This window comes from Anopheles gambiae, chromosome 2, assembly GCF_943734735.2.
Source record: "Anopheles gambiae chromosome 2, idAnoGambNW_F1_1, whole genome shotgun sequence".
NCBI classification, from domain to species: domain Eukaryota; kingdom Metazoa; phylum Arthropoda; class Insecta; order Diptera; family Culicidae; genus Anopheles; species Anopheles gambiae.
Genome location: NC_064601.1, coordinates 117,033,890 through 117,061,448, shown reverse-complemented (window position 1 = coordinate 117,061,448; position 27,559 = coordinate 117,033,890). Strand labels below are relative to the sequence as shown.

General features: G+C 47.6%; 1 protein-coding gene across 2 annotated transcripts; it reads right to left on the bottom strand.

Annotated features, from left to right (window-relative positions):
* Positions 1-27,261, bottom strand: LOC1269613 (uncharacterized). 2 transcript variants are annotated; one of them, XM_061644509.1, is made up of 11 exons: positions 26,871-27,261; positions 6,741-7,296; positions 6,542-6,677; positions 6,317-6,467; positions 5,727-6,244; positions 5,553-5,666; positions 5,362-5,462; positions 4,009-4,100; positions 3,546-3,738; positions 3,232-3,332; positions 1-3,145 (listed from the first exon to the last, which is right to left on the bottom strand). In XM_061644509.1, the coding sequence occupies exons 2-11, from the start codon at positions 7,006-7,008 to the stop codon at positions 2,987-2,989; spliced, it is 1,833 nt and encodes a 610-aa protein (XP_061500493.1). In that variant the 5' UTR covers positions 7,009-7,296; positions 26,871-27,261; the 3' UTR covers positions 1-2,986. The 2 variants fall into 2 exon arrangements, with proteins under 2 accessions (XP_061500493.1, XP_308256.4); XM_308256.4 differs by having other exon boundaries at positions 26,877-27,261.
* Positions 27,262-27,559: the final 298 nt, after the last annotated feature.

Here is a 27,559-nt window from a genome sequence, read left to right as displayed (position 1 = left end):
TCTCTCTCTTTCTCTCTCTCTCTCTCTCTCTCTCTCTCTCTCTCTCTCTCTTTCTCTCGTTTCGAACGAGACGTAACACTAAGAAGAGTGTCCGGCCGAGCGATAATAATTGACAGATTTTTGCAGTATTTTATACAAACAATCTACCGGAAACAATCTTTTCGTTTTATTCTCTCAGAAGTTTTTTAACATTATTATACTTTTCTCTTCTGTGTTTTAGGTCTTTGGAAACTGACATTGCATTTCATTGCTAAGTTTTACAATACTTTCATAGTTTCTTTCCTATCTCTCTTTCTCTCTTTTCAACGACAGATGCGGTGTCCAGACACTAGTTCAGTCAACGTAAGTAGAACGATTATCGTTTTCGTTTCAAAAGATTGCATCCCTCATTCCAATGATTTTTATTATATGTAGTTTTTTTTTTTTCAATAGTTAATAGTATTCCTCCGACAACCATTCGATTTACGCATTGATTGGTTGCCTTTCCTTTAGGCCGCAGTGCATTGTTTTTTGTTTAGTTCGAGCTTTAGTTTTGGTTTTTATTTAATCCTTTCCGAAGTTTGGTTTTAGTTCGTTTGTTTTTCTTTGCTTTTGATATTGTTCTTCATTGATCCCCCATTTGATTAGATAAAATTTTGATAATGTTTAATTTGGTTGTATTTACGGATCTTACGTATCGTTTTTGTTTTGGTTAAGAAAAACGATTTTGTTCAACACCTAACAAGAGACATCAAAGGGGTGTTACGGAGTAGTATCGAGCGCAATGGCTTTGTGTGCAAAAATAATGTTTTTTTTTTTTACTTTTAATTGATTCAATGATGGGTGGTAAGGGTAGGGCAGGGTGATTTATGTGTGTTTGCAAACATTTAAAGCTCTCACCATTTGCCGAACATTCTGTTGTAGATGGATTATGTGCAAAGGGTTTAGTTAGGATGGAACAGAAATCATATCGAAACAGTTATTGTTAATTGTTTTTAAATTTTCAATATGTGTTTCTTAAATACTTTTTTGTTTCTACTCCGCATCGTTCTGTGATATACGTTAAAGCTTGAGTATTACTGGAATAATGTTCCTTTCCGTTATAAACGCACACAAAGAGGGTTCTTTGATTTGTTGATCTATAGGTGAAGGAGCGGGCGCAAGGTGCGAGCGGTGTGTGATAGGAGAACCATCCAAAAGCTTCTGCATCTGCATTTTATAACCCTGGATGCGCGAATGCAAACCGGCTTACCACACTGCACCACAGAAAGCATCTAATTTTGTCTGGCAGTAACCGCTTTTTTCTCATTTTACGACGTTGCTCTCTTTCCCGGAACGCATTACGGCACACGGCCAGAATGGGAAGGTGCGCGGAAGGCAGAGAACTTGCACCAGTTTGTTTTTACGACCACGTCTTAACGCTTCCCATGCAATAGAGTGCTGGGAGTGAAGGCGAGATAACAGAAGGGGACACATTTTTTGAAGGCTTAGATATAGATCAGGGCATGGGAGAGAAACAGAAAGCCCGGTAGCTAGTAGCTGGAGTTGGCGAGGCACACTTTCCTCACCGTCAGTCGAACTCGAGCTTTGGAATGCTGCCGGGCTGACCTCAATACAGTTAGGAATAATCTCTCCTCGCGCAATGAAACGTTCTTGCAATTAGTGTAATGAGGATAAGAATCAATACTTAATTATCCACTGTTTTTTACTAATGACACAAACAGTCACACAAATAGCATATGCGTTTGCACCATCAAAAGCGTTAGAAAACGGTGTGTGCATGGCAACTTCAACACATAACTACATCTGACCGGGGCCAACACATTCGCCCCCTCCGCACAAGCACACACTCACACACGCACCCACATATATCAATAAATAGGCTATTAACATGTGTATACTCTTTGTATATAGCTATATCTTTGTATATATGCGTGTTTCTTTTTGTTCTGTATATATGTATATGATTTCTGTGATTGGTATGACCCAGTAGTAAGTTTGTAAAGATATCCTGCATTCGATTTAATAACAGTCGAGACCCTCTCGCACGGTCTGCTCGAAGATCGTCCTGATCGGTCTTGATGAACTAAAACGTTGAAGTAACAGAGAGAGCCCTGTACAGTATGCCGATTGCATACTTTTAGGCAAAGCTCCATCGAACGCCTAAATGTATGCAACGAGTGGCACACAAGTGCTCACCTTTATCAAGACTCTCCCGTTATTAGGCAGCTCATGCGGCATTAGATTTACTTGTTCGTGATGTGTTCGTGCTTCTTTAAAACTGCTTTGCTTTCTTGCTACGGCAGATTGTATATTTTCTATATCAGTGCTCTTGTGCATGGTGTGGCGATGGGAACGGATGACTACATCCGAGAGATGGGTGAGTGTGTGCGGGCGAAAGTGAGATAGAGTTGTGCGTGTTGTAAATAGAGCTATATTAGCCAGTCTTTGCTGCGAGAGATGCTAGAACAGACCGTATGCACTGAAGTGTTCCTGTATCTCGTGTTCGGCTTCGTCTGCTCGTCTCCCACTGTGTCAAGCACGCATGGTTGACGGTTTGTTTGTATCGTTACGCTTACGTTATATACGCTTATATGAGAGCAGACACAAAAAATTCCTGTTCTATTTGGTTGTGCTTGAGAAACACCACCGTACACATGTAACATCGTTTACCGTTTATGGCGGGGTGGTTTCCCCCTCATTGCGCACAGATTTGTCTTTCCCTTCGTGATTTGGTCGCCTTTCGTTTCCTTCGTTCTCGGTGGGCAAATGTTCATCAAAAGGTCGACCGACCGGGTTGGCTCGGTAGGCCTGCAGCTCGGCTCGGTTTCGTAGGCGAGTTAAAAGAGGAACGTTTCCATTCCCGAATGCACACACGCAAGGTCCCCCAATAAAACACTTGTTAGCTGCTTCTCGTCTTTTTGGCACTGAATAACAAATTACGGTTTCATGCTCTGCAGGCATTCAGCAACAAACCCCAAACGCAAATGTTTCATCCAACGCGCTTTTAAAGCACGTGCAGATTTTCGCAGCTTTTCGATTTGGTAATGTCGGTGAGACAAATTTTGTGCAAAATTTCCTTCGCAATGTGCAGCGACATCTGGGTCCGCGAGTTGCGCAGATTCGTTGCGCTGGCACGCTTTTCCCGCTGCTCCTTCAGGCGTATCTGTTAGGGGGAGAGAAAGGGGTAAGGCAGAGATGTTCAGTTTGATTTGATGCAAAAATACAACACCGCGGCCATTGGTCTGGTACCTGTTTGAGGACGCCCACCAGCAGCTCATCGACGTTGTGCTGAATTCCGCTGGATGTTTCAATAAACTTTGCTTCGCGCGAGGTGGCTAGCTGCTTTCCCTCTGCAATGATACGCCAGAAACATGTACAAACATGCGAATAACCAATTCCCAGTACGAGCTTTCGAGGTCAAAAAGGCCGTGATAAATGTGACAAACCGATACGAGCCGAGGCGACTCGACAACCGCTTTTTGGCCTAGTGAAAAACTCGATTCTGAGCCGGTTCTAGCTGTCCAGTGCTGCCACCACCACCACCACCACCACCAATCACTTACCGGCTGTGGTTATGACTCGTGCCCGGGCGAGGTCGGATTTGTTCGCCGCTATGATGACCGCCTTCTCCTTGGTGTAGTGCTCGGACCACAGATAGTTGAGTATTTCCTCCGTCACCCGGAACGAGTTCCGGTCGACGATCGAGTAGACGACGACGCAGGCGTGCGGTTCGTACGTGGAGAGCGAGTTTTCCACCTGTTGGAATGCACACGGAAAAACACAGGAGATTAAGCGCGGCGGGAGGGGGTTTATTATCACTTCGGGCAACACATTTGGTGGTATCACCGTCGGTCACGTATTGGAAAACCGCACAACACAAACACGTATGTGTCGGTGTGGTTTGGGGTTTCAGTTCAATTAAATGTGTGTGTGTGTGTGTGTGTGTGTGTGTTTGTATACATTGAAATGCAATTTATTTAGCTGATAGGGAAGTGCACAGCAGGGGGATGGCTAATGACTACTTACGCTCATTTCCACGTTCGGGTGGTCGATAAATATCATCTCCGATTCCTCGCCGTCCAGCAGCACGCTAACGGTCTTCTCGCCAAACTCATCATCTTTCCGGTCCGCGGTTGGGAAGTGTTTGCAGGCCACAAAGCGACGGATGTAACGGATGAAGTATCGCCGCGTTTGGGGATTTTTGTGAAATTGCCAAGACACAAACAGGCGCACATACACACAGACAGCGAGAGAGAGAGAGCGAGAGAGAAACAAATGGAAAAGAGAAGAAACAAAGAGAAAGAGAAAAGCGAGAAAAGAACAAACCGATTCAAAGCTCATCTCACATCGCCTCTCGGGTTTTTGATAATTACATTTTACCACTCGAAATATCATTCTTCCTCCACTCGTGCTACTACCACACACACACAAACACACACCCCCCGACACAAACATCCTCCACAAATCTGACATGAGTTTTCCAGTCCCCAAACCCCCCAGGCCAAGTGCGTGTGCTTCTTCTTCCCCGCCATGCAGAGGCAGGGCATAGAATTTAATAACTACGCTTTTCGAACCGTTCTCGGATTTGGGGAAAAGCGGATGAAGAAGGAAGCGCACAAGTGCTCTTTGCTAGCATGCCGCAGTTTGCCTTTTTCTCCCCCGGAGGTCCTCAATTTTTCAGCCCACACAAATGGAACGGGGTAGAATTAAATCAATGATTCGTGGAAATGAAAATAACACTTGTTCTCCGTTTGTTTTTTGCTGTTTGCTGCGCGTTTTTCCCGCAGCGCTTTCTGTGTGCGTGTGTGAGGGGGTTGGTTTTTTTTCCAATGTGCGCTGTTTCCGGTTCCTATTACTGCTCGAGCTAATTGGAATATTGGCCGACCCAAAACGAGAATAAATCATTATTTTCACACACACACACACACACACACACACACGCACATAGAACAGTTCACTCAGTAAATGAACGAGCATTGCTCCAAAATGCTATAAATCGTGTAATGAGCTTCGTTAATATGTAATACAAGTGCCTTTTTCTTGGTTATGTTCGCCCACACGCTGCACACTCTGCGTCTTCCAGTTCTAACTAATTTGCTGAATATTACTTGCAAGTAATGAGTGTGGGGCAATGGCGGAGTGCATCATAAAAGGGTGCAAAACTAGCAGCGCGCACCGTGCTGCTGCAGCATTGTCATTAACGAAAGTGCATCCCACTGCACTGCTGCCCAATGCACCCAGAAACGCTGCCGCAGGTTGCATTTTTTTCCACCACAAAGTAGTTCACTTTTCAATTAATAATAATGGTTCCACCATTTTATGGTTCCGGCTTTCCCCTGCCCTTCCCGCACCCTTGATTCCCTCGTTCCGGCTACTTACCGAGACTGGCGTCGTACGTGTGCATGTACTCGGAGGTCATAAACTGTGAAACCAGGGCCGTTTTGCCGACGCCCGAATCGCCCAACATGACGACGCGATACCTGTGCGAGCGGGAAAGTTTGGAATGTTTCATTTTCAATGTCACACACACGCAAAAGGAATAAAACCACCGCCCGCTGGTGGAATATTACCTCGTCGGGATTGGTTCACTTTCATCGTCCTCGCCGTGCGAGGAGGGCAGTGAGTCGACGGTTGCATATCCACCACCGCAGCACGATCCCTCGAACGGTGACCTTTCGCTGGCGCTGGAGGAAGTTTTTAATTTATGAACCATTTTCACTAAACCCCTTTCATTTCGTTCTTACCGACTGGCCGTGGAGTTGACGCTGGTGTTACTTTTCGATCGGCGCGATATGATTGAGTCACCGCAGTTCACCACCGTGCCCTTGCTGATCGAAAAATGACGCAACCGGTAGAGATCGTCACTCTGGCGTGGATTGTACGGCCGCTCGGGCAGTGAGCAAACGCGCGGCCGCGCATGATCCGGAACGGGAAGCTCGAGAAAGTTGGACGTACGGCGCTGACGGCCGCGGGCCGAAGCCTGGAATGCTAGCGGACCGATATCCTCGTTCGAAAAGACGGACGTATTCGAGGCGGCACTCTTGATCGAGTCACGTGATCCTTTCCGACTGGCCAGGAAGGCTAGCCCTCCCTTGTGGCTGCTTCGGCGCCTGCCCTGCCGTCCTCCGCCCGACGATCCCATCCCGCTCATCATACCGAGATCGCTCGTTTGGGTGAGATCGCTGGTGGATTTGCGGCATGTCAGCGAGACGACACTGTCGGAGCAGGTGCGATCGAGCGTTGAGTGTGAATTCCTTAGGACCTGTGCAGTGGAAGAAGCAAGGAATGAGTAGGCTGACACTGGCAGCACTGTTTGTGATCCCCAATGCCGTACCTGATAGCCGGGGTTTGAGGTTATGTTGATGATTTCGCTGTTGAGCTGACGGCGCGAATGTCTCGGTGAGTGTGATGGTGACTTGGCCCGGGTGGAGGAACTATGGCCTGGCGAGCTGCAACTAGCGATTGAACCGTCCAGAATGGATTCACTGGGACATTGGGGGGCAGAAAAATACGCTCTAGATAAAAGGGGAATCGGTGTTTTGAGTCAGAAGCTGCTTACTTCTCTAGCGAGTTGTCGGGAGTCTTGCTGGGATAAATTCGTTTCTTCTGACGATCGATGTCGTGCGTGTCGATTGATATGCTGTTGGAGAAGTCTTCCTTCGATACGGAGGGATAGCAAAACTCGAACCGTTTACCTGGAGCGTCGAATGAGGTGCGTTAGAAACTGGCAACGGCTGCCCCTGAGCCGCAATACTTACGCTCAAACCGGGGACTGATCGCGCCATAATCAATCTCCACCGTCGACGGGGTAGTGACGGACGTCTGCTGGCAGTATTCGAACACGTCGCCGACACTCGTATCGTCCTCGGTGGTTTTGATGATCTTGGGGCTGGCCGGCAGGGACGCCCGTTTGGTGGTGCTGGGCCAGGAGTCGGCATGCGTCTTCTTCAGGTCGCGCGTGTACCGCGGATGGCTCTGGCCATTGAGGGCCATCTTTCGGGATTGTTGCTGCCCCCCCTCTTCCATGCCTGGAAACGTGGTGGAGCTTGGTTGGGCGTCACGGAGCTTGGTTGGGTTGAAGCGCGGAACCGCGCGGGGAGTGTTGCTTTAGCGTTCTTCTCCGATGCCGTGGTGCTGACGATGCATGTTTTTGCTACATGGTGCAGTGATTGCGGCAAAAGCGGACTGTGTCTGTGTGCTTCAATTCCTCACTTTCTCGCACATCACTTTCACTCACGGCACATCCCGGTCGGTTGGTGGGTGAATGTCATGCCTAGAATACGCTGTGGAGCACTTGGGTCCGCACCTTTGCGACTGCTGTGCGGCACGGAAAACGGTTAAACTGAATGAATTAGATATCATAACTGTGCCCATGTCGGGCGTTCCATGAGGCAGGATTGTTCCGAGCAAACGAAATTAGTCCCGGCCACCCGGCCTCCTCCCGAACAAAGATTTTCCCGAAACACCACCACGGAGCCACGGAAGTGATTGCCGGCTTTAGTGCGTGAAGTTCCTTGAGTCAGCAGATTTCCAGCCAGATCGATAGTGTCCCAGGCGACTCACCCACTGGGTGGCCGTTTGTGTTTCTGTTTCTGCGAGGGAGGAAAATCGTTTCCACTAAACACAGGAAACAACACCAGCACAGTCCAAGCGGAACGCAACTGCGGAACGAAAACAACCATCCATCAAAAACACGGCTCACAGAAAACGACAGAAACGATAATCTTTTGGTGAAGGGCAAAAGGGGAGAGAGAGAGCGAGAACCCACTGCGCCACCATCGGGAAGGTGTCCACCAGGGCCAATCCCTTCGATGATATAGTACCTTTTTTCAAGTGAGGCCGTAGCGCACCGTGGTGTGAAGGTGGAAAAATAATGGCACCCTTTGTATGGATCTATTGTTCCTAGATATCCTTGTGTGTGTGTGTGAAAGTGGGAACAGAGAAGGAGCAGGAAGTTGTCGTAAATCACGCCTTCCATCTACAAAATCCACATGAAGTCTTGTTTTTTCTTCGCTTGTTCTTTTCTCGTCTATTTTTTGTTTGTTAAATTGTGGTTAGAACTGCAAAAAATAAGGAAAAGCATTTGATGTTCTGGTGCCAACCACAGTAATAGTTCATTTGAGCGACCTCTAGTGACCGCGTCGCACACGGTGTAAGGCACACAGATAAATCTCCATTAATGCCGCGTGGATTTGCGAAAAAGGTATACCGAGGGACAACACAGGACTCCTCACCCATGGGATGGAGGCCCCAAAAATCCGACGGAAATTGTGTTCGGAAAGTCCTTTTACCTCACTTTACGCTCCAAGGGAGTGTGTCGGGGCGATGGTCAAGGATGCTAGGTTCGAAATTATATTACAACAGCCTTTCCCTCCATGAAGCTGATTACGGTGAGAGAATAGGACGAATCCCAACCAAAGCCAAAGACATTCTAGAATTTATCTGGCGATAGGAAAATCTGCTTGCCTTTCATTCAAACGATCCTCGTCCAGTGTAAGCGTAACGTGGACTTCCTGTTCGACGCAAAGATGATGGCAAAGCCAAAATTGGTGAACTACGCCGAAGCAAAACGGCACACTGTTGCGCCGTCAAACGCTGGAACGGAATAATGATTGAAGCAACTGATGACCACCAAAGTTGGCGGGAAGGTGTTGGTACGGTTGCGGACAACGGCGCCCAAACTCCTCCTCAGCAACAGGATGCAGGTCAAATGTCGCTCCTCCTGACCGTCTACACGCACCGGGATAGCGTGTGCGTTTGTGTGCGCGCGTGTGTGTACGCTTCCGCTTTGCCACAAAGTGTTAAGGGTAAGGTGACAGCAGCAGTGCGCGGGGAGTGTCGGGCGCGTTGTTTGGCGTGAAATTTCTCTTTCTTCGGCGTGAACAAATTTCCGTCCTTCCGGTTGGTTCGGTGGTGATGTGGCCATTGCCAACAAACTTCCCTGCCCTTTTTGTTCGCTTTGCTGCTTCCTTTCTGCTGTTGCGTCAGGTAGCCCGGGCTGGCGAAGGGAGGTATTGGAGTGTTATATTTCGACGTCATTGGTGTCCGGCATTAAAGTAGATGAAAAAGTACAGTAGCCGCTGGCTGGTGCATGGCGAGTAATAGTGGAACTTCACTTTGTTTCCCGGATTTTGCACGTCGAGGTCGTTTGATTTTATTTTAAATTACAAAAATTTTTCATTTAAATTGTAATTTGGTTAAATTTACCAAACATGCACCTTTAATAATCTTATTCAAACTGTACTTTTGTTGAAAAGAAATAGGTGCGAGGCGTCTTTTGCGCTATTCACTCCCATAAAATGAAGGCAATAGCCAAACCGCCTAAAGGTATGCAATTGTTTCGCATTATACTTGTTGATGGATTTTCGCTTGGAAGAGTTTAAACGATTGGTGCACGTTCAGCACATAAAGCTTGCTCACGATTTTTCAACCAGTACAGAAGGACATCGCCATTTGTCTACCGCCAAAATGGTGCTGTAAAAGCCATTTCCATCTCCACCCAACAGTGTGCGATGTGGCATTAAACGTCAACCCAGGTACGCATTAATCTCTTCCGTTTCGTTAACCTTCCATTCGCCACTGCTGCTACTGCTGCGTTGGCTAGTTGGCTGTTTTGGTTTTTTTTTTTTTTGATCGCTTCAATTTAATCTAGGACCGGTGTCGGTTCCGTCATCCGCTCAGTAGCATCCCTTCCCGCCACGCTTTCTTGTACACGACGGATAGAAAAACGGGTTGGTGACCACAGGTCCCACGTACGCTTCCTCTTCTCTTTGTCCCGAGAACCACTAAACGCCACTGAACTTCATTTCCTTTCACTTTCGGGTGCGCTTTTTTCTCTCTTTCTTTCTCTTTCTCTGTCTAATTTGGTTCCATAAAATATCCGCTTTAGGTTCCATTTTTGTATTACATTTTCGGCTGAAAGATAAGTAACCATTTTCACGTGTGCGCCTTTGGTGCCACGTGAACCACGCTCGTGGAAACGCGTGTCGAAAAGTGTCAGCGAATGTATAATCAGTTAAGTTTTTAGCTAAGCGAACAGTTGTTGGGTTTAGTAGCGGCAACAACAGCAGCATCTTATCCTGGCAGCATGTTTTATTCATTACTTTCCAGGAATGCAAACCTCTGCTCTCGTGGCCGTGGCCACGAATGGCGACGCTATAATAATAAATGGTTCGGCCAGAATGGGTTTTTTTTCCTTCGGTCGCACGATGTGACAAAATATCCTCTTTATCTATGCACAAATTTACACGAGCGTGCTGTCCGGGCAGAACTAAGAGGGAGGAGAGAACGGCGATGGCGGCTTGTCTTGACGACAGGTGGACGCCACCAGCTGCGGTGATTTGGTTTTTAGCTAATGAGAATGAAATTTTGACAGTTTGTGTGTTTGTTTTTGGAGCGTAGCGCGTCGTCGTCGTCGTCGTTTTCGGTGAAGCAAATTTTCATATTTCCGTCAATCATAATGACAGTGGGATGGGTTGATTACGACGATGACAACGACGCTGGCGGCGCGAGTGTGGGCAACCAACTAAAGCTATAGCGTCTATACAGACGAAATACGGTTCAGGTAGGTCCTCTCGTACACGCTGGGAAAGCGAGCACGGTAACGATACAAGATAAGCTTTGTAGAGCCGGACGGCGACACACGGTACGGTGTGTGAGAGCTCCGTGGTCATGAACAAACCACACAATTTCCACATTTTCTACGCCTCGAGGGAGAAGTGCGGAAAGGTTCGCAATATATTCATGCTCTGGGGATGGTACCACGGCGGGACCATAAAAATTCCAGGTTAAGCGAGTTAATTTTGCATGTATCCCGTGTCAATGTCAGTGGAAGCAATAATACGAGCGAAAAACCTAATGGGATACGACGAAGCAGGGATAAAACCCGGTGTGTAAACGCCATTTTCCACCGCCAGCGACGTGCCGGGGTAAACCGAGGGTTTTGCCCAGCCGCCGATCGTCAATGTCATTCTGTGCTATTGTGTGGCCGTGCGTCAAGGCAGAGGTACGCACGGGGCGAGAACATTAACAAAAGGATCAATCTCACGATGATGGTGGGTGAGTGTGTGTATGTGTGTGTGTGTGTGTGTGTGTGTGTGTGTGTGTGTTTGAGGCAGGATGAAGGGAGGCAAATAATCAAAGCACACTGAGGTTGAGCTTGCGTTTTCCCCTTGGCACGTTCCCTTTGTGGTTAGCCGGGGGCTCCCCGGCGGGATGGATAAAATATGAAATTAAATCTGTCTCTCTCAACCGGCATATGTGTGTTTGTGTGTGCTCTGGTTCATGGTAAAGCAAATTAAGTGTACTCCAACAAGGATAGCTTAATTTTACCCCTAAAATATGGCGTTGGTTAGTGAGGTTACTAGCGAATTTATCAGTGATCCCAAAACGCCTAAATGTATGCAATTTTAAATACAATCTTCTGTTTTTTAGTTATTTTCTCTTTCATCTTAGCGGTTTTACGTTACAGACCGTTCATTATTTGGTGAAACTGATTTGTAACAAGAAGCGGCCAGCATTAATTGATGTCGGTTTCTCCTTAACGACCTCATTTAATGTGAGTCGTATCAAATAACATGAAATAATAACAATCACTATTGTGGTGAGAAACGCCAACAGAACTTTCCGCCCAACCCTCGTCGGCGTGGCTACGCGTGGCTACCATTTATGAGCAGAACATCCGCATTTTTCTGCTCTCGTGGATCATAATAGATGTTGAAAGGTAAATTATTAATTGCATCTCCTCGCGGTATACTATGCCGTATATCCCCGTACCGTGCTCACAGATCACAATACACCGAGTGGCGTATTTCCCCATCCGCTACGGGGTCTAGCAAAACGGGGCTGAATGAACGCTGAATGTCATCCGAGGCCCGTTTAAGTATGCATCGAAAGAATTTACCGAGTCCTGCTACTGCTAGCTGCAGTGCAATTAAATGATGAAGCGGGCACAACTGAGAACAAGAACGCAAACACCGCCATCCCTGTTCAAGTGATTCGGGCGAATAATATCGGTGGCTTTGGAGGAAGTTTCAGCCTCTGTTTGCTCTCGTAGTCGGCTTGGGTGCGATTTAATTAATGCGCCATACCTTTATTCCGCTGCGGTACAGAGTGCTCTCGAACACAGGACTAGCAGCAGCATTTTGAGTGAGTGATTTCCTATCTTACTGCGCCGCCGGTGGAACAGTTGCAGTACTACTTGAAGCTAATATATCTCGCAGGATTACGATCCTCAAGACGGTTTCAAGACGCGAAATTATGAGTTCATCAAGTGCGTCTATTGTTCGGAAATACGTCCCTCTCGCCATCTTCTTCCGCTCCGTTCGCCTCTCAAGGATTGTGTGAAAACTTTTGCTTCGATTTCCATCCATCCGAAACCGGTAAGCAGGTAGGGCGGGAGCTCTGCGGATGAAGGAAGGGCGCGTTTCGTTTCCGGATCAATTTCATTAATGAAAATTTTCCGTTGATTTTGCTCTCTTCAGTTTGATTAGCAAAAGCGCACCAGCCAACACTCACACGTACACGGCAAAGGTGAAGAAGAAAGCTCGGGATCGGATCGGATTGGATTGAATTGGATTAGCACAGGGACGCACGTGTCGTGCGGGTACGTAACATCGCTGACATGAGCATACCGATGTGTCCTTAAAAAAGATCGCTCGGAGAGGAGAGGAACGGTGTACGGGAGACGGAGCAGATGAGACTGAAATTTAAAGCTTCTGTGTCTCGTGGATTGCTCTCGACGTGCTAAGCTGGTACACCTGACTTCCAGCTCTGGTGCAATCCTACTGCTCCATTGTAAGAGTGCACAACTTTCTCGAGCGCATCTCAAGCGCATGGTATGCAAAACCGAGCAAACTTTACTCTAGTTTTAGAAGCGAGCGAGGCAAAGTGTACGATAAAGTTTTGCAAATTGTCCCCGTCCTGCGGCACCGGAACGAACGCTTCCGAGTACAATCAAATGTTCCACCCCGCTGTCGGAGTATCAAACAAAGATCCATTCTAACAAACCCATTTCCTGGATGCGCACGGCACAAAAGCGAACCGTAAGAAATGAGAGTTGCAATATACCGGATACATAACTCAAATCGATCTTCCCGGAGGTAGAAGGGCAGAATCTTCTTCTGTGTCCTCCTCTGGTGGATGCGAGACAAGTTTCAAGTGTAGTTTCACATCCATCGAGCCTTATCACATCTTCCTCGAGTTCCCCCTGGTTCAGACCGGTGCAGGTGGTGAAAACGAGTCAATTATGTTCGTCTTTCGGAGCGATTCCGTTCGCTGTTCTGCGGAGCGTAATTACCATTTCCGGGTGTGATGCCGGTGTGATGTTGGTGGCGGCGAGAAGAGCTTGGGGTTTTCCAGCATTGTCCTAGACTCCATTAGCAGACCGAGTTGGATTGACAGGTTGGAGGGAGTGTGAAGTAGTAAGGACGAGAGAACTTGCTGCCAGATCGAACACTCTGTGGGCTGTGGCTTTGTGGCTTTACCGGATGCTCTCTATGGTTGGACTTTAGGTTTCATGTTGATGTTGCTCCCTGACAATTGCATTGTACGCCAGAGGAAGGGTTGTATGGAGGCTGGATGGCGGTAGCTCCATCGTGTGCTGTACGACTACTAGCTGCCCGCTGTTGCTGTTGCCCGAGCATTGTGTGCAGTTCATCAACGTCATCGAGGTGAGTGCGCGCGTTGTACGACTAATAAGCAGCTTCTTACAAAGCACAATTGCTGCATCAGCTGGACACATCTTATCGTTGAATGTGGATGTTATGGCCGTTGGAGTGCAACCACCACTACAGTCCGCTTCGAGGATAACATTGTGGACGTGGCTGTCGTCGAAAGGGATGTTTTTATTGTTATTGTCGCTTGTTGAGGTGTCAGCAACCATCCCCCTACATCAACAGCTCGTTTTTATGCCACCAACTGGTCCACTTTGAAACTATTTTATTGCAACTTTAAGTGTATCGTACCTGGACCATGGAGTGCGTAGCAGGGCTCCGTACTAGCTGTGAGACTATTATTAAAAAGGACTCTAAGGAGGAGGGTTTGGAGGGTGCGAGAAGCAATCCTCGACTGACAATATCCGATGACAACGATACGGAAAAGATGGATGTGACAACAACGTGTCTATACCCAGCCCCAGTGATGGATGTGTGCAAAGGTGTGAAGGAATTTTCACCGCCCTGTGCATGGAGGATTGTTTTCTTGCGCCGGCCACACAGGAAGGCACCACTGACGACACACCGGCACTTGGGGGAAAGGATCGAAGAACGGTCGAACCGAAAAAAGCACACGACAGCACATCATCCCAGCAGCACGCTAGGGGCGGCTGTGTGTGGTCAATGTGTGTAGACGGAGCGAACGAACCCCAGGAAAGTGGTGGATGAGTGTAATTGAAATATTTCCCTGACATTGATGGCTTTGGTCTGATTGGCCAACCATGTGTGGTGTGTGGTAAAACGGCTTGTAACGTCCCGCACCCACAAAACCACCCCCTAAGCTCTCAGAGAACGTAGGCGGGATCCTTTTCCGGTTGATTGCTCCGCCCGAAGTAATGTCGAACGAACGGTTCAGGCAGGTTCATTTCCTGTTGTGAAATGGAAAGAATAGATCGGGTTGAATTTCAACCAGGCAAAGACCAAGGGTCCTGCTGCCATCCAATACATCTTGGTTCTTTGTTGCTGCTGCTGCTAGGGACGGATTTTAAATGACCCACAGCGGCACGACACACACTCACAGACGACAATGTATCGTTATGATTTCGATTAAGAAAACCCACAGCTTATCTTCTGATCAGTCTAAACCCGTTCTATGACTTTTTCTTTTTTCCCTTCTTTTTTTGCTTCCTTGGTCAGAAACACTTTTTTGAAACTTTCAAAATACCTTCTCTACTTCCAATGGAGCCATTTTTCCAAAAGCACGAATGAAAACAATACCTTGGGGGTGAATTATTATTTGACCTTCGGCACCATTGCCAAACATCGTGCTTCGTTTAACCTGTGTGTGTGTGTGTGTGGTTGTGTGTAAGCTGTTTCCCAACTCTCCCCAAGGATTTTGGAGATACACTGGTCAGCAATTGTTTGCCAGGTAGACGGTCCGGCAAGCGTCCGTTCGATGTTTTGTTTGCCGAAGGCAGCGAAAACATCTTAGCTTTAATGGAACCGCTTTCAACAATCCTCCCTTCGCACGATGGCTCCACTCTGGGAGTCCCTGTGGACCACTTCGGCCACTTATGTTTGTTGCTTCTTGGTGTCGAAGTTGAACCACACAATCGGTCAGTGGTGGCGGAGCGGTCTGGGACTGAAGTTCCGGCGAACAGGCTAATACTTGCAAATAATCAGCACAACAAACAAACCACACCAGGCCGTGCTATTCAATCCTCAGAGCTCTGCTCCTCTGCCCTGCTCTCTGCAGATTATAAGTTTATTCTTTGACGCTGGACACACTGGACTGACAGGGCCCGATGAAAATGGATGGTGCAGGGGATTATGACGATGATGATGATGATGATGACGACGATGAAGGCTTGTCGAGTAGGCTAATTAATTGGATTCATCCTGTCGAGTGTGGGGAAGCCTCGTCTCCCTGAGAGTCGTGCGGATGCACATTACAGGGCAGAAAATTATATCGAACTCTCATCGTTGGAATGGACATTCTAGGAAGGTTGGGGGCCGTTGGCTTGAAGGTCGAAGTAGCAGAAATCAATCAATATTCCACTCCCGAAATGGAATAGAATCCAGCGTAGCAGCATCAGCAGCATCCAACGGCTACAGACTAAGCAATCCGGAAGAGGATAAACACTGGACAGGACAGAGCAATGGATAGAAAAGCCGCATTAACGTTCCCTATTCGAATGGTTAGACTGTTCAGAATCTCTACTTGCTCTTCAACGGCATACGGTACAGCAGCAGCAGATTACGCTTTGGGTCCGTTGTTTGGCGACGCATGTGTTACGTTCGTGACCAGGCCCCGTGGTGGCCGGGGTGGCTGCTGAGAAAGCTGACAGCCCACTGCTCGTCGTGTTCGATTTGTTAGAGCGAGCAAATCGGGCAAACCGAAGCAATTTAACGATTAAAGTGATGATGGAGATATTCACCCGGATTAAGGACGAACCCCGGTACGCTCACAGCATCTGGAGAATGTCTTCGAAACCACGACGTTCTGGGAACACGGTGGCTCATGAACCAATCGGCCTCTGATATCGTTTCCCCGTTTGCAACGCACACACTGTGTGGAATGGTTTTATTTGTGTTTTCCTTTTGCACACGGGCGCACAAAACCATCTCGTTCCGGTAGGCACGATATGCTTTCTACCGCGTGTGCTCTGGGAACCAATGTCTTACTGAGACACGTGTTGCTGGATGTTTTTTTCCCTGCATGTTCGTTTTTGTTCTTTCGGTATGTGCTCGAACGTTAGAACAAGAGTGCTGAATTGTGATTTGTACCGATGGTAACACTTGGATGGATTTACGGAGTCTAACGGGGGCAACTATTCTATATATAGTATAAGTTACTTATAAACCCGTATTTAATAACGTTTATTCAAGAAATAGTATACTTTTAGGCGTAAAATATTGAGGTGCATAATTTTACAAGGAAAACTCCTAAATGTATGCAATGTTATCCAAACAATTGCATTCATAATATACTTTACGGCGTAAATATTAACAAAACCTCCTAAATGTATGCATTATATGCAGTAAAACTGCTTCCATTAGTTCTTTATGAAAGCTTCATTATGTCTGTCATTGTCATGGTCACATACGTTTTTTATTTGCTCTTGTTCAGTCACTTCACCACGATGGGTTAGTGTTTTCCACGACAGATAACAGTTTATCTGCAGCAGCAGCAACATGTAGTTTTACCATAAATCTTTTTATATCTACTGCGACATGGTTGGTTTTGCTTTGTTCATCCTCTTTTCCTCTTTCCCCAACAACTGAGCATGGGATAGTGATGATAATCGCATTTTAAGCGTGTCATAAATTGGATCCGACTGACATTAATTTGAATTAAACCGTAATTAGAGCCAATCTCGCTCGCCGTCTGAAAAACCAAAGAGGACAGAGCGAGAGAGAGAGAGAAAGAGAGAGAGCGAGATAGAGAAAGATATACATAGTCCCCAGAGTGTGCCTGGTTCTTGTCCCACAGCCAGCCCACAGGATCTCCTGAACCGGGTTCTAAATTAATCTAACAAATATCCTTCGCCGGTCGATTTCCAATCAACGCCGCCGCGTGCCTGTCACCCAGGGCACAGCACGGCTCGAAAGACACTGGAGTAGGCTAAGCTCGGGTTGGTGGCATTTCTCACACTCTGTGCAAAGATTGATGACCACTTCACAGACTACACAGGATGTCTTGTTTTTAGAAACTGGTTCACCGTAAGAAAGTGTCAGGGAAGTGTAAAAAAAAGCCATCCACCAAGATAAATGAATCCTTCTGCCTTTGTGAAGGAGGAATGGGAGTGGAGGCTTGAAGCCTTTCCGCCCGAAAAGAAGACGGATGTGCAAAGTGAGCAAAGTAACTTACGTTCAAAAGTTAAAGAGCCACCCCGAAAAGTCGAACGCGAAGGATGGATGGGTCATTTACTTTGGAAATTCTTCATCTCCGAATCGCTGCAATCTGCCGCTGCTGGCCCGCTGCTGGTTGGAAGGGGAGATGCTTACGTTGGGAAACCGAACCGATAATGAACCGCTTCCGAAAAGTAATAATTTACTGTACTTTTGCCCCAAGTTCTAGCGTCCGTCTTGCTTCTCTCCGTCAACATCAAGGGTGATAGCTGCGGGGTGAATATCGCGGCGGAGACGGTGTGGGATGGTTTTGCTTTCGATTTACTGGCGTTGTTTTGCCGCCGGTTAGCGAGGTTCTCAAATATTGACGCAATCAGGCAACTGCTTGTTTGGTGGGTATCGGGAGATCCCTTGCCTTCTTCTCCTTCTGCTCACAAAGGTAAAGGGTTCGTGGATTCCATTATGGGAATCGAATTTCCAAATCGCTTCTTTTCACTTCGTTCGCATCATTAAAGGATGTTTAATGGTGAAGAAAGGAGAGAGAGAGAGAGAGAGAGTAGCGCGTGGTATACGGTTTCACCTGTTACCTTGGATAAAGCGCTCTTTTTTTGTGTTTTGATAATTTTCTAAAACCCTTCCAACGTTTCCATCAGCGCGCGCAAATGAAGTCATAGGTAGGCAAACTTGCCGCTAGATCCTTGGGCTAACCCGTGCTGGAGGGCAATCATTTTCGGCATTATGAAATTCATTGTGATTGTTCCTTATCCTTTTCTGCGCTCTCTTATCGCCACAGAACATAGAATGAAAGGCAATGTGCTTCTTATGCAGCTCCTTTCGCAACTGATTATGTGCTCACTAAAGGTAAACCAGAGGAAACACAGGACGAGAGAGAGTGAGAGAACGAATAGAGACGCTACGCAACCAATCAACCCAAAATCCGCCGTAATTGGCTCACCGCAAGGCACCTCCTTTTGTCCGTTTCCTCGTGTTCCAACCCTTTAGTAAAGCACACCGGTGTTGTGCGTACCTGCTGATGTTGCTTATTTTTTGTCCCATCGTCACCGCCACCTTGGTCCCGAAAAGCTCGCTTCTCTGTTTCATAAATTATCCTACAAAAGAAGCTGTATAAATATTTTCATTTAAGGATACAGGACTTTTGTTCGTTTTCGTTAGATCATGTTTCTCTTCAATTTTTCGTCATGTTTTGTCTTTTTTCTTGCCTCTTCTTATTCCCCGTTGCAAATGGCAACCAACGGTTGGAGGGAAGCATTCTCCGCTGGCTTTCACTGCCGCCGGATCGGTTGCGTGGCAGTGCGTTAAAGGTACCGAGGGGTAAAAAGGAATCCCTTTTTTCACCGGAGGGAATATACATTCTAAAGGGTCTGGAAAACGTACGGCTAGGCCAAAATCCTTGCCCAGGGGTAGGGTGGTACGAGCTTACCGGGAGGGGGTGGGTGCTCGGTTACGTCTTTGGGGAGCATATTCCGTGAAGATTATCGGGCGAAGAGATGCTGAGGGCGGAGGGAAGGGTTAGGTACGGTGACGGAGGAACCATGTGCGGAATGATCCAATGAATTCCAATAAGCCCAAAGGAGAAGAAACAGACAAAAAACACGACACACAACCTTCGAGCAATTCGAGACCAGCCTTTAGGACCCTCAAACCCGGGCGCACTGGCGAAAGGATTTCGAGAGCTTAGAAATAAATTAAGAAACCCTATCAAACACACACGCACACACCCAGTCGCACACGTCGGCATCTATCAGGCAGCGAACAGCTTTGGCCACAAAAGCACAAAGCACCACACTCTGGGTGGGGAGAGGTAGAAGGCATAATTTATTTAAAACGATTACTTATGCTTGTTAGACGCCAATGCTGGTAGTTCCCTCGCAAAATGCCCGCGCTGTATGTGTGCGCAGTTGCCAGTTGAAAAAAGGATTCTAAATCGAATGAGCTGGAAAAGAAAAGTCCCCTCCCTGCTTCTCCATTCACTTCGCCCACTTCAGCCTTCAGCCCTCGGTTCGGGCCGGAAAGAATAGCAATCGATAACAATTCATCTCCTCGCCTAAAACCGTCGAAGTGGTTATATTTTAGCATGCCAAGAAAAGGAGTATTTGCACTCAATTTTAAACGAGGCATAACGGCGTTTTTTTTTCTTCTTCACTGTGTTGAAGGTGCTGCAAATGTTGGCCTTGAATAAGAAGGTGTATCTAAAATAAATGTTGGAACGGGGGTTGGTGGAAATGGCGCTTCTTTTAACGCTTCACCACAACAATCACCAACACCCCGCTCTTGCCGCGCGCTCAACGAAGTGCCACAAATCGAGGCAGAATCGTACAGCGAATGTGTTTGTTCAGCAGTATTTTTGCTATCCGACTGCGAATGCTTTCTTTGTGCACGAACAGCGGTTCGAGAAATGTGTATGTTTGTATTTTTGTGGTGGTGTTTCGCGTTTGTATTATGTGAAGACGCTTGCAAGGAACGCGGGAGTGTGGAAATGGTGAGAATTGATTTTGGTATCGAACAAAGATGCTTTCCTTTTATGCACGCTGCGGTGAGCGAGGCCCCGGCACTGGGATGGAGGCGACGGTACGTAACGTAATTTTAAGCGCTCCTTCCATTCTAGCGCGAGAAAATGGAACAGAGCATTGCATTAAGCTTGCCAATATATTGGAAAATTTTATGCGTAACATCTCGAAAGAGTGAGTAAAGCCAAAGTGAGGGGGGGGGGGGGGGGTGGGAAGTAGGCGAACATATCATCCTGATAAGAAAAGAATAGGACAAAGGCGGCTTTGGGAAAGAGAAAAAAGGGATCGTAAAATGGCGTTTGCATTAAATTGCCAATAAAATAGCATCAACGGGGAGGGGTACGCGTACGGCGCGCGGGGTCGGTACGGTACGGCAACCAGGGCACTCGTGCTAGAACTGGCCCAATGAACATGGAGAAAACTTCATCTGCAAGACTTCATACAGCACATTATCGCGGGCGTACTACGAGCAAGAGCCCGCGGGGTGTGTAATGTAGCTCATTGTGTGTGCGCGCGCGTGTATGTAGTACGCGATGCTCTCACCCCCAACTGAGCAGCATATCATGCTGTGTTCACGTTTGGCACGTCGCGCCAACACTCCATCCGGTGCAGCCAAGCTTTTTCGCACCTTTACGACGTAAACTTTGTCCTTTGGTCTGGTTGGTTTGGTCGGGAACAGATTTTACCCGTCCGCACAACCCTCACCTTCTCTAGCATTACCACATACACACACACGCATGTCATGTGCTCATGACATGGAGTCATGGAATCGAACCATAAAACTCAATTTCGATGTTGTTATTTCTTTTCCATTTATGCTTGTTTTTGATTGATTTTTCGTACCGTCCACCAGTATTCGCGAGCTGGAAAATCACTCCACCCAGCCCAGCCGAGCGGGGAAGCCAGGGGACGAGTGCGGTACGGTAGATTTATCTTCATTTTTGCTGTCTGATGGAGTGGCAGAATTTGGGGAGGGGGTGTGGGGTTCGTTGTAATTCCCACTCACAGCACCACCCACCGCAGCACGTGGATGTCAATGTGACTGCCGTCAACTGCAGCTCAACGTCGAGTATTAGTGTTGATAGTTTATTTCGGTGAACGTCATGCACAAATTGATAAGTTTACTACAGCGGAAAGTTTGTTTGCGAAATCTATGATCGACACTGAGAGATGGCAGCTACGCTACTTAATTTTAGATATTTTCGTAACTTTTCTTGAACGATGTAACATATTCCCCAGTATTTTGCGTTTAAAAAGGTATGAAAGTATGGTTTGGTGTAAACGTAGTATACTTCTAGGCGTTTATGATGCGAATTTCAAACATTATTGCATTTTCATACACAAACGCCCCTAAAGGTATGCAATCGGCCGTACGTTTTGCTCGAAACTCGAATGGAAATGTTCCCAACGATCGCACTGGATCCGTTCCTTCAAGCGACCTATCATTTCACAGCCGTTATCAATCTGACCAAACACATTGCCAGATCTGAATGCGTTCCCTTGAATTTGCTATCCATCACTATCGATTTTCTCATTTCACCTTTCCATGTTTGTCTTCACCTTCTCCGCACCAGCAGCGTTTCCCCCGCGCAGAGGGGATATGTTGACATCGAGAACGGACAAGGGGAGAGACCTTTTGCAGTAATGTGTTGCTCACACACACACACACCACTCATCGGTATCAACCGCCAAAGAGGCCATCACACTTGCTGAAGCTTGCAGTGAGGGGGTATAAATGAACCGTAAGGCCATCACTCTCTGCGCCCCGTAGGTGGACCGTAGGGAAGTGTAGGAAAAAATAAATCTACCGATAATCATTCCCGACCTCCGATGATCTGGTGCTGGTAGGTTTGTTCGCAGCACTGGAGAGCCATGTATCGGTTCCAGCTGTTCCATTCCCGCCATATCGCACACATTGGCGGCGACACACTGCATGGCTGAGTGAAACGTTCCTATTTTTTTTTCGAGCGACAGGCCATTTCCACACAGCAGGGCGCTATAGCAGGGTGCCCTCACCCCTCAGTATGGGTGGAGAATTCGCACGCGCCGGGCGACGGTACTGGAACGGAAAGCAAATGTCTTCATGTTAATGCACCCGTAACGAAACCCAAATGTCGTCCGTAAGGTGAAACAGATGAGCGAAGGATATGGATATCCCGGGCCCGCTAGCACTGGCTGGCAGTTGATTTCCTGTGTGTGTATGCGTTCGCCTGAATGTATTTTTCCTTTCCTCAAAATAATAGTCTCTCTCTTAGGGATGCCGAATCCGAACAACCATCGGTCCCTGCATTGTTGTGCCATTTGCCGATAACGACATGTCTGTGTCCAGTGCCAAAACAGCACAAGAACTATACACAATATTGACCCGGCTGACCTAGCTACAGCTAGTGGGAAATTACTGACAATCAGCTACGCTTTGTGTTCGCTTCATTATTTGCGAATCGATAGCTGGCCGTCGGCCAAGGATGTGGGCTGAAACGAAACGGGCACGATTGCCACTGCTGTTTCATCTTGCCAGCACACTATAATATCTCACCGGGGACAGTCTTTCGAACACGCAGACACTCTCTCCGCTAGTGCTAAAAGAATGAATCCATTTGGATGAATTTCCTCCATCTGCTGCTGCTCTGCTGGGTTTTAAACACTGCAAAGAGGGGAACCATTCGTCGTGAACGATGAATGAGTCCCAAGTGGAAAATTTATGATTAAACGTCACACCATCCCATCATCTCTCCAACCAACAAACGGCAGCACAAATCGCCCTAATGGAGCCAGATTCCGTCCCGATGGTTTGTTATTAATAATGTGAATCACTTATTTTTAAACCATCACTTTAAATCCATCGTCACCGGAGGGAAAATTCAAATTTTCCCCCATTTCCTGTCTCCGAGCGCACGCAGCAGCATCAGCGTGTACCATACAATGGCTCTGGGACATTTGTTCCATCATTCAGCCAGCCGTGCGCCGAGAAATGCTGGTGAATGGTGGTGATGGAGCAAACCGGCACACAAAAACGACAGAACAACGCAAGAAAATGTCGGGAAAATCGTTGTAAATCGTCGAAGACATTATTTTGGAGCTGCTGGGTGCTTTTTTTCTTCGTTGCCTTCTCCCTGTGTTCATTTCCAACAATTTATGAGTACGCAGTACATGCTGCTGGTTGGTACGCCCCCACGTAATCCCGATAGAGCCGATTTGTTTAGCATCGTAATCATGATTATCATCGTTATCATCTCCTCCCACTCCCAAGCGAGCCCTCCAACAAGCCCTCCCTTGCTCGCTAAAAATGCCGATTTCTTGTCTGTTTGTTCCACTTTTTTCGCCGAATATTACCATCACCACTGTTGATGTCAAGCACCGAAGGCTTCGCTGCCGTCATCATCGAACTGTAACGACAAACTTCCCGAAAGGCATCGACGGTGGACCATTGGAGAGACGGTGGACGGAGGAAGGCAAAACGAGGCAGCAGGAGGAGGAAACCCATCGGATGAGTTTTCCTTTTGTGCGCGTTCCAGCGAACCAGAGTGCCGGTGTCGGTGAGTTCAGGGAGCTACAGGTAAATTCAATTGCCAAAACCATCATCCAGGCTCGCTCAGGCTTTCTCTGCCTGTGTCTGCTTGTGTGTGATCCTTGCGGCTCGGCTCGGCGTACAGATAAGAAAACGAACGAAGGAATCAAACGAGTGGAAGATTCACAAACGATAAGAGATTAATCGAGTAGCAAAAGGCATTCAGCTGGGATTAGTGTAGCGTTGAACGCAGAGCAGTTTGACGAATGGGGATGGGCGCCCGGGGTGCAAAGGAAAGGATCTCGGGATATCCATTATAGAGCATTTGAAAACGGATCGCTTTGTTGCGACACATTCTTCGTTTTTGGCTGCTTCTTTTCTCCGTCTTTTGCCCTTTATTTGGCTTCGTTACCATTATTTCTCGTGAGGTGGGGGTGCTTTTGATTGTTAGAGCGCGATCGGCTTGCAACAAATTTGGGGACACGTTTTTAAAACATTCATGCTTGCCGTTTCTGTCTTACCTCTGTTAATGTATTAGCTCTCCTTTTTTTGTACACACACACACAATCGAACACAGCCAAGCACAGGAAGGAGCTTTTCTGAAGGGAAAAGTTGTGCTAGCAAACCACCCACACCCGGTGGGTGTCGGTGATGGTTGGACGAACAAATATATCGGAACTGCTCTCCATCTTCCTTTCCCTTTCGCTTCCTGTGTACGTTAACGTCCCTAGACAGCAGGAAAGGGTGGGCCTGTGTTTCGGTGTGTCTGTGTGCTTTTTGTCATGCAAAATAACGTCCCACTACTCTCCCCGGTACTTTCCCCCGGCTGTGGAAACTTTTTCCCAATCGAAGACCCGTGAAGCGCAAGGGAGCATTCCGAAAGGGCAGCGGTTGGAATGTGGAAAATGCGTGTGTACACTCGAGAAAAGAAAGCATCCTTGTTCCCGAAATTTTTGAAGATTTCCGCATTCTCTCTCACTCGTAAAAGGGGGAAAAAGAGGGATGCCGTCTTACCTGCCTTTCGATTGGCGGTCTCGGTGGCTGTCTTGAAGGTTGTTAAAGCATTGAAGCGCTAGGGAGAACAATTGTGCGATAGTTATTACGATGATAGGGCATTTTCCGCAAGGGAATAACCTCATTTTTGTGTGAAATGTTGAGCTTCAAATGTATAAAAGCAGCCTTATTACAAATTATTGAAATTGTTTTAATTGTTTCAAACTCCTTACACACATGGTGCTACTCAAATGCTTAAAAATGTGAGCTTTCTCTAGCACTCCCCCCTTCCCTTTGTTTATCCTTTGTATGGCCCCGAATAGAGCCATTAGCCTCCACAGAAGTGTCACCGTTAATGCGACAAAGAAAACGCGACGCTAGTCTGCAAATCCTTCCCCCGTTTGAAGGCACAAGACAGCAAGTTGTTCAGCACTTTTTGCACGTCCTTCGCGCGACCATTTTCCGCGGGACGAAGCGATGGTGCAATTTGGTGAAGGCGTCACAAAAGCCACTCCATAAAACACTCACGTTTTGGGGGGAGGGTGGCTTAGAGCAAAAGGTACAATCCAGAAAACAAAAGGCAAAGTCCCGCGTGTCAGCTGCCTCTTCTTCTTTTTCAGCGTCTCGACTGTGAACTTTCAAAGATTAGCAGATAGCAAAAACCGCGGTCCAAAAACTGTCCCACCATATCATCCTTTGAAGGTCTGTGGCGTTCTTCCTTGATCTCGTTGCTACAAAAAAAGCAATCGAGAGATAAAACAGTAAAGAATCGTTTTTCTTGCCCTTCGTTCCTTCTCCATCGTTGTTCCTCCGCGTGTAATCTTCTTGATGGAATAGTGTGTAAAGCCTTCCGGCAGAAAAGTGTTTATGTTTGCAAGGGAACTTGTCAAGTGGGTGGGTGGCCAAAAGAAGAAAAAAAAATGGGAAAACCACACTTGTACTACATGTTGTTCGGTGCTCGATGCTGGCCAGCGGCGGCGTGTGTTTTTTTGTTATCTGGCTCCACACACACACACAACGGGCCCCTAAAGTGTACGCCCTTTTAACCTCCCGCAGGTCTTTGGTGGCACAACAAACTTGCTTGCCTGCTTGCTCGGACCGCACGTACCGTCGATGTGGGGGAAGCTTTTTCGCACGTTCACATTATAGAAGGGGGGGGGGGGGGGGGGGAGGGGTGCTAGGAGTCCTTCGGAAGGCGTTGAGGAGCCAGAAAATGCAGACCACATAAGTGCTCAAGCAGGAAACAAGGATCTCTTGAGACTCAATCACATAACAGGCCGCAGACGTGATAGCGTTAGTCCTCGCCGCAGGCTCCTCACTGTGCACTGAGCAGTGGTGCAGGCGTTCGCAGTGGTGCAGTAGGTAGGCGTTTTGTGGGCGCAGTGCAAGAGGTGGTGGTAATATTTAATTTTCCGCAACGTAGCAATCATCGCGCGAGCGATGCTTGAGGAAGAAGTGGAGAGAGACAGAGTGCTAAATGAAGTAGGCAAGCAGGCATGCAGCACATGAAAACAGGCAAGAAAAGCGGAAGAAAATGGAAATCCTTCATAAGGCCAGGCGAAAACCTCTCTGCTCACCCTCCCCCTCCCCCAACTCTCGAGTAGTGTGGTGACGCGTTACGAAGCCATCGGTCGTTACGTGAAGCCGTTGCAAACATGGAGGCGGCGATGTTGGTCACAAGGGATCGAGTGAAAAATGCAAATCACTGCAGAAATCACTGCCCCAGACGGGGAGGGGAAAAGGTTCGTCCCATCGGAGGGCAGTCACTTGAACTTATACACAATCATAGTTCCTTTTTCCTGCCACATTACAGAAAAAAATCGTGATAGTTATTCGTTTTGTAATGACCAAACGACCGAATCAGTCAGTCAGTTTTGCTCACAACGCTCGCCTATATTCTACTGCTCTGCTCCCCGGCACCCGTGACACTGACACTGAAAATTTCGGGCAGACGTACAAAAATAGCAACACACAGACACCCGGAAGCAGTAGCAATCGCAGTAAACCGGGGGCAACATCTGCAGTCCGGGGCTGACAATGAACGGCTGTTGGTGGTTGAGAGTTAGACCTTCCTGCAAGAAACACCTGTGCATACGTACACGACCACAACACACACAGAGAGAGTAGCACGAGCACTGCTGCCGTCTTTGCCGTTGCCCCGAAGCTTTTTCTCCGTGGAAAACCGAGAGGGGGAAAACTGTTCCGTTTGCACAAAACCCAACCAAACACACTTGTGCACAAAAAGGCTTGCAACGTCGTACACTTGACAAAAAAGCCTGAAACACACACACATACACAAACTCGAGCGCGTCCGGAAAAACGTTCCGTGAAAAATACATCAACCCGCACACATACACTCACACATACACGTACAGCATAAACCGGGAAAGCACACTGTGCTGCCTAGTGAAGCGCAATCGAAGCGCACGCTCCGCTACTTTGATCGAGCAGGCCCGATGCAATCAAGGACGACCGTTTCGGAGCGTTATCCTTGCTGAACTGACTGGATGGCTGGCTAGCTGGCTGCCTGGCTGGCTGGCTGACTGACTGACTGACTGACTGGGGCGAACTGACTGGGATAGCTCAGTCGGCACTCGCACTGGCTGCCGAAGTTGGGCTCTCTTCCCCCTGTCTACCAAAAAGGGAAGTTCGTGCATGCAATTGGGATGAGTGCTCAGCGCGAAATCAAGGATGATTGATGCGTATGCAACGGCTGCCGAGCGCGTGTACTACCACCACCCATCAAGGATCATCCCGATATCCGAACCAGAATGGGTAAAAGAGGGAAAGAGTACCTTTGTGCGGAAGAAAGAAAGAGAGAGAGTGTGCGAATTTTCGCGGCGAACGATGTTTCCTCTCCAGTCGGAATTCCACGGCTTACTGAGGATAGTTCTCTCCTTCTTTCCATTGAAAACAGTGGCCCAGTGTCGGGTCCGGAACTCGGCGGGAAACTCGCACGTTTGGCACATACACACGGACAACTTTTTCAATGGGTTCTCGTTGCACACGTCCATGTTTCTCGTGGCAAAGGTGTAACAAGTGGG

Bases quoted from the DNA above. Each gene is read 5' to 3' on its own strand.
- LOC1269613 (XM_061644509.1), bottom strand. From the start codon at position 7,008: ATGGAAGAGGGGGGGCAGCAACAATCCCGAAAGATGGCCCTCAATGGC. The intron at 5,667-5,726 runs GTAAGAACGAAA...AACTTCCTCCAG, and splicing joins GTCAACTCCACGGCCAGTCG to CGCCAGCGAAAGGTCACCGT. The intron at 3,333-3,545 runs GTAAGTGATTGG...GTATCATTGCAG, and splicing joins ACGAGTCATAACCACAGCCG to AGGGAAAGCAGCTAGCCACC.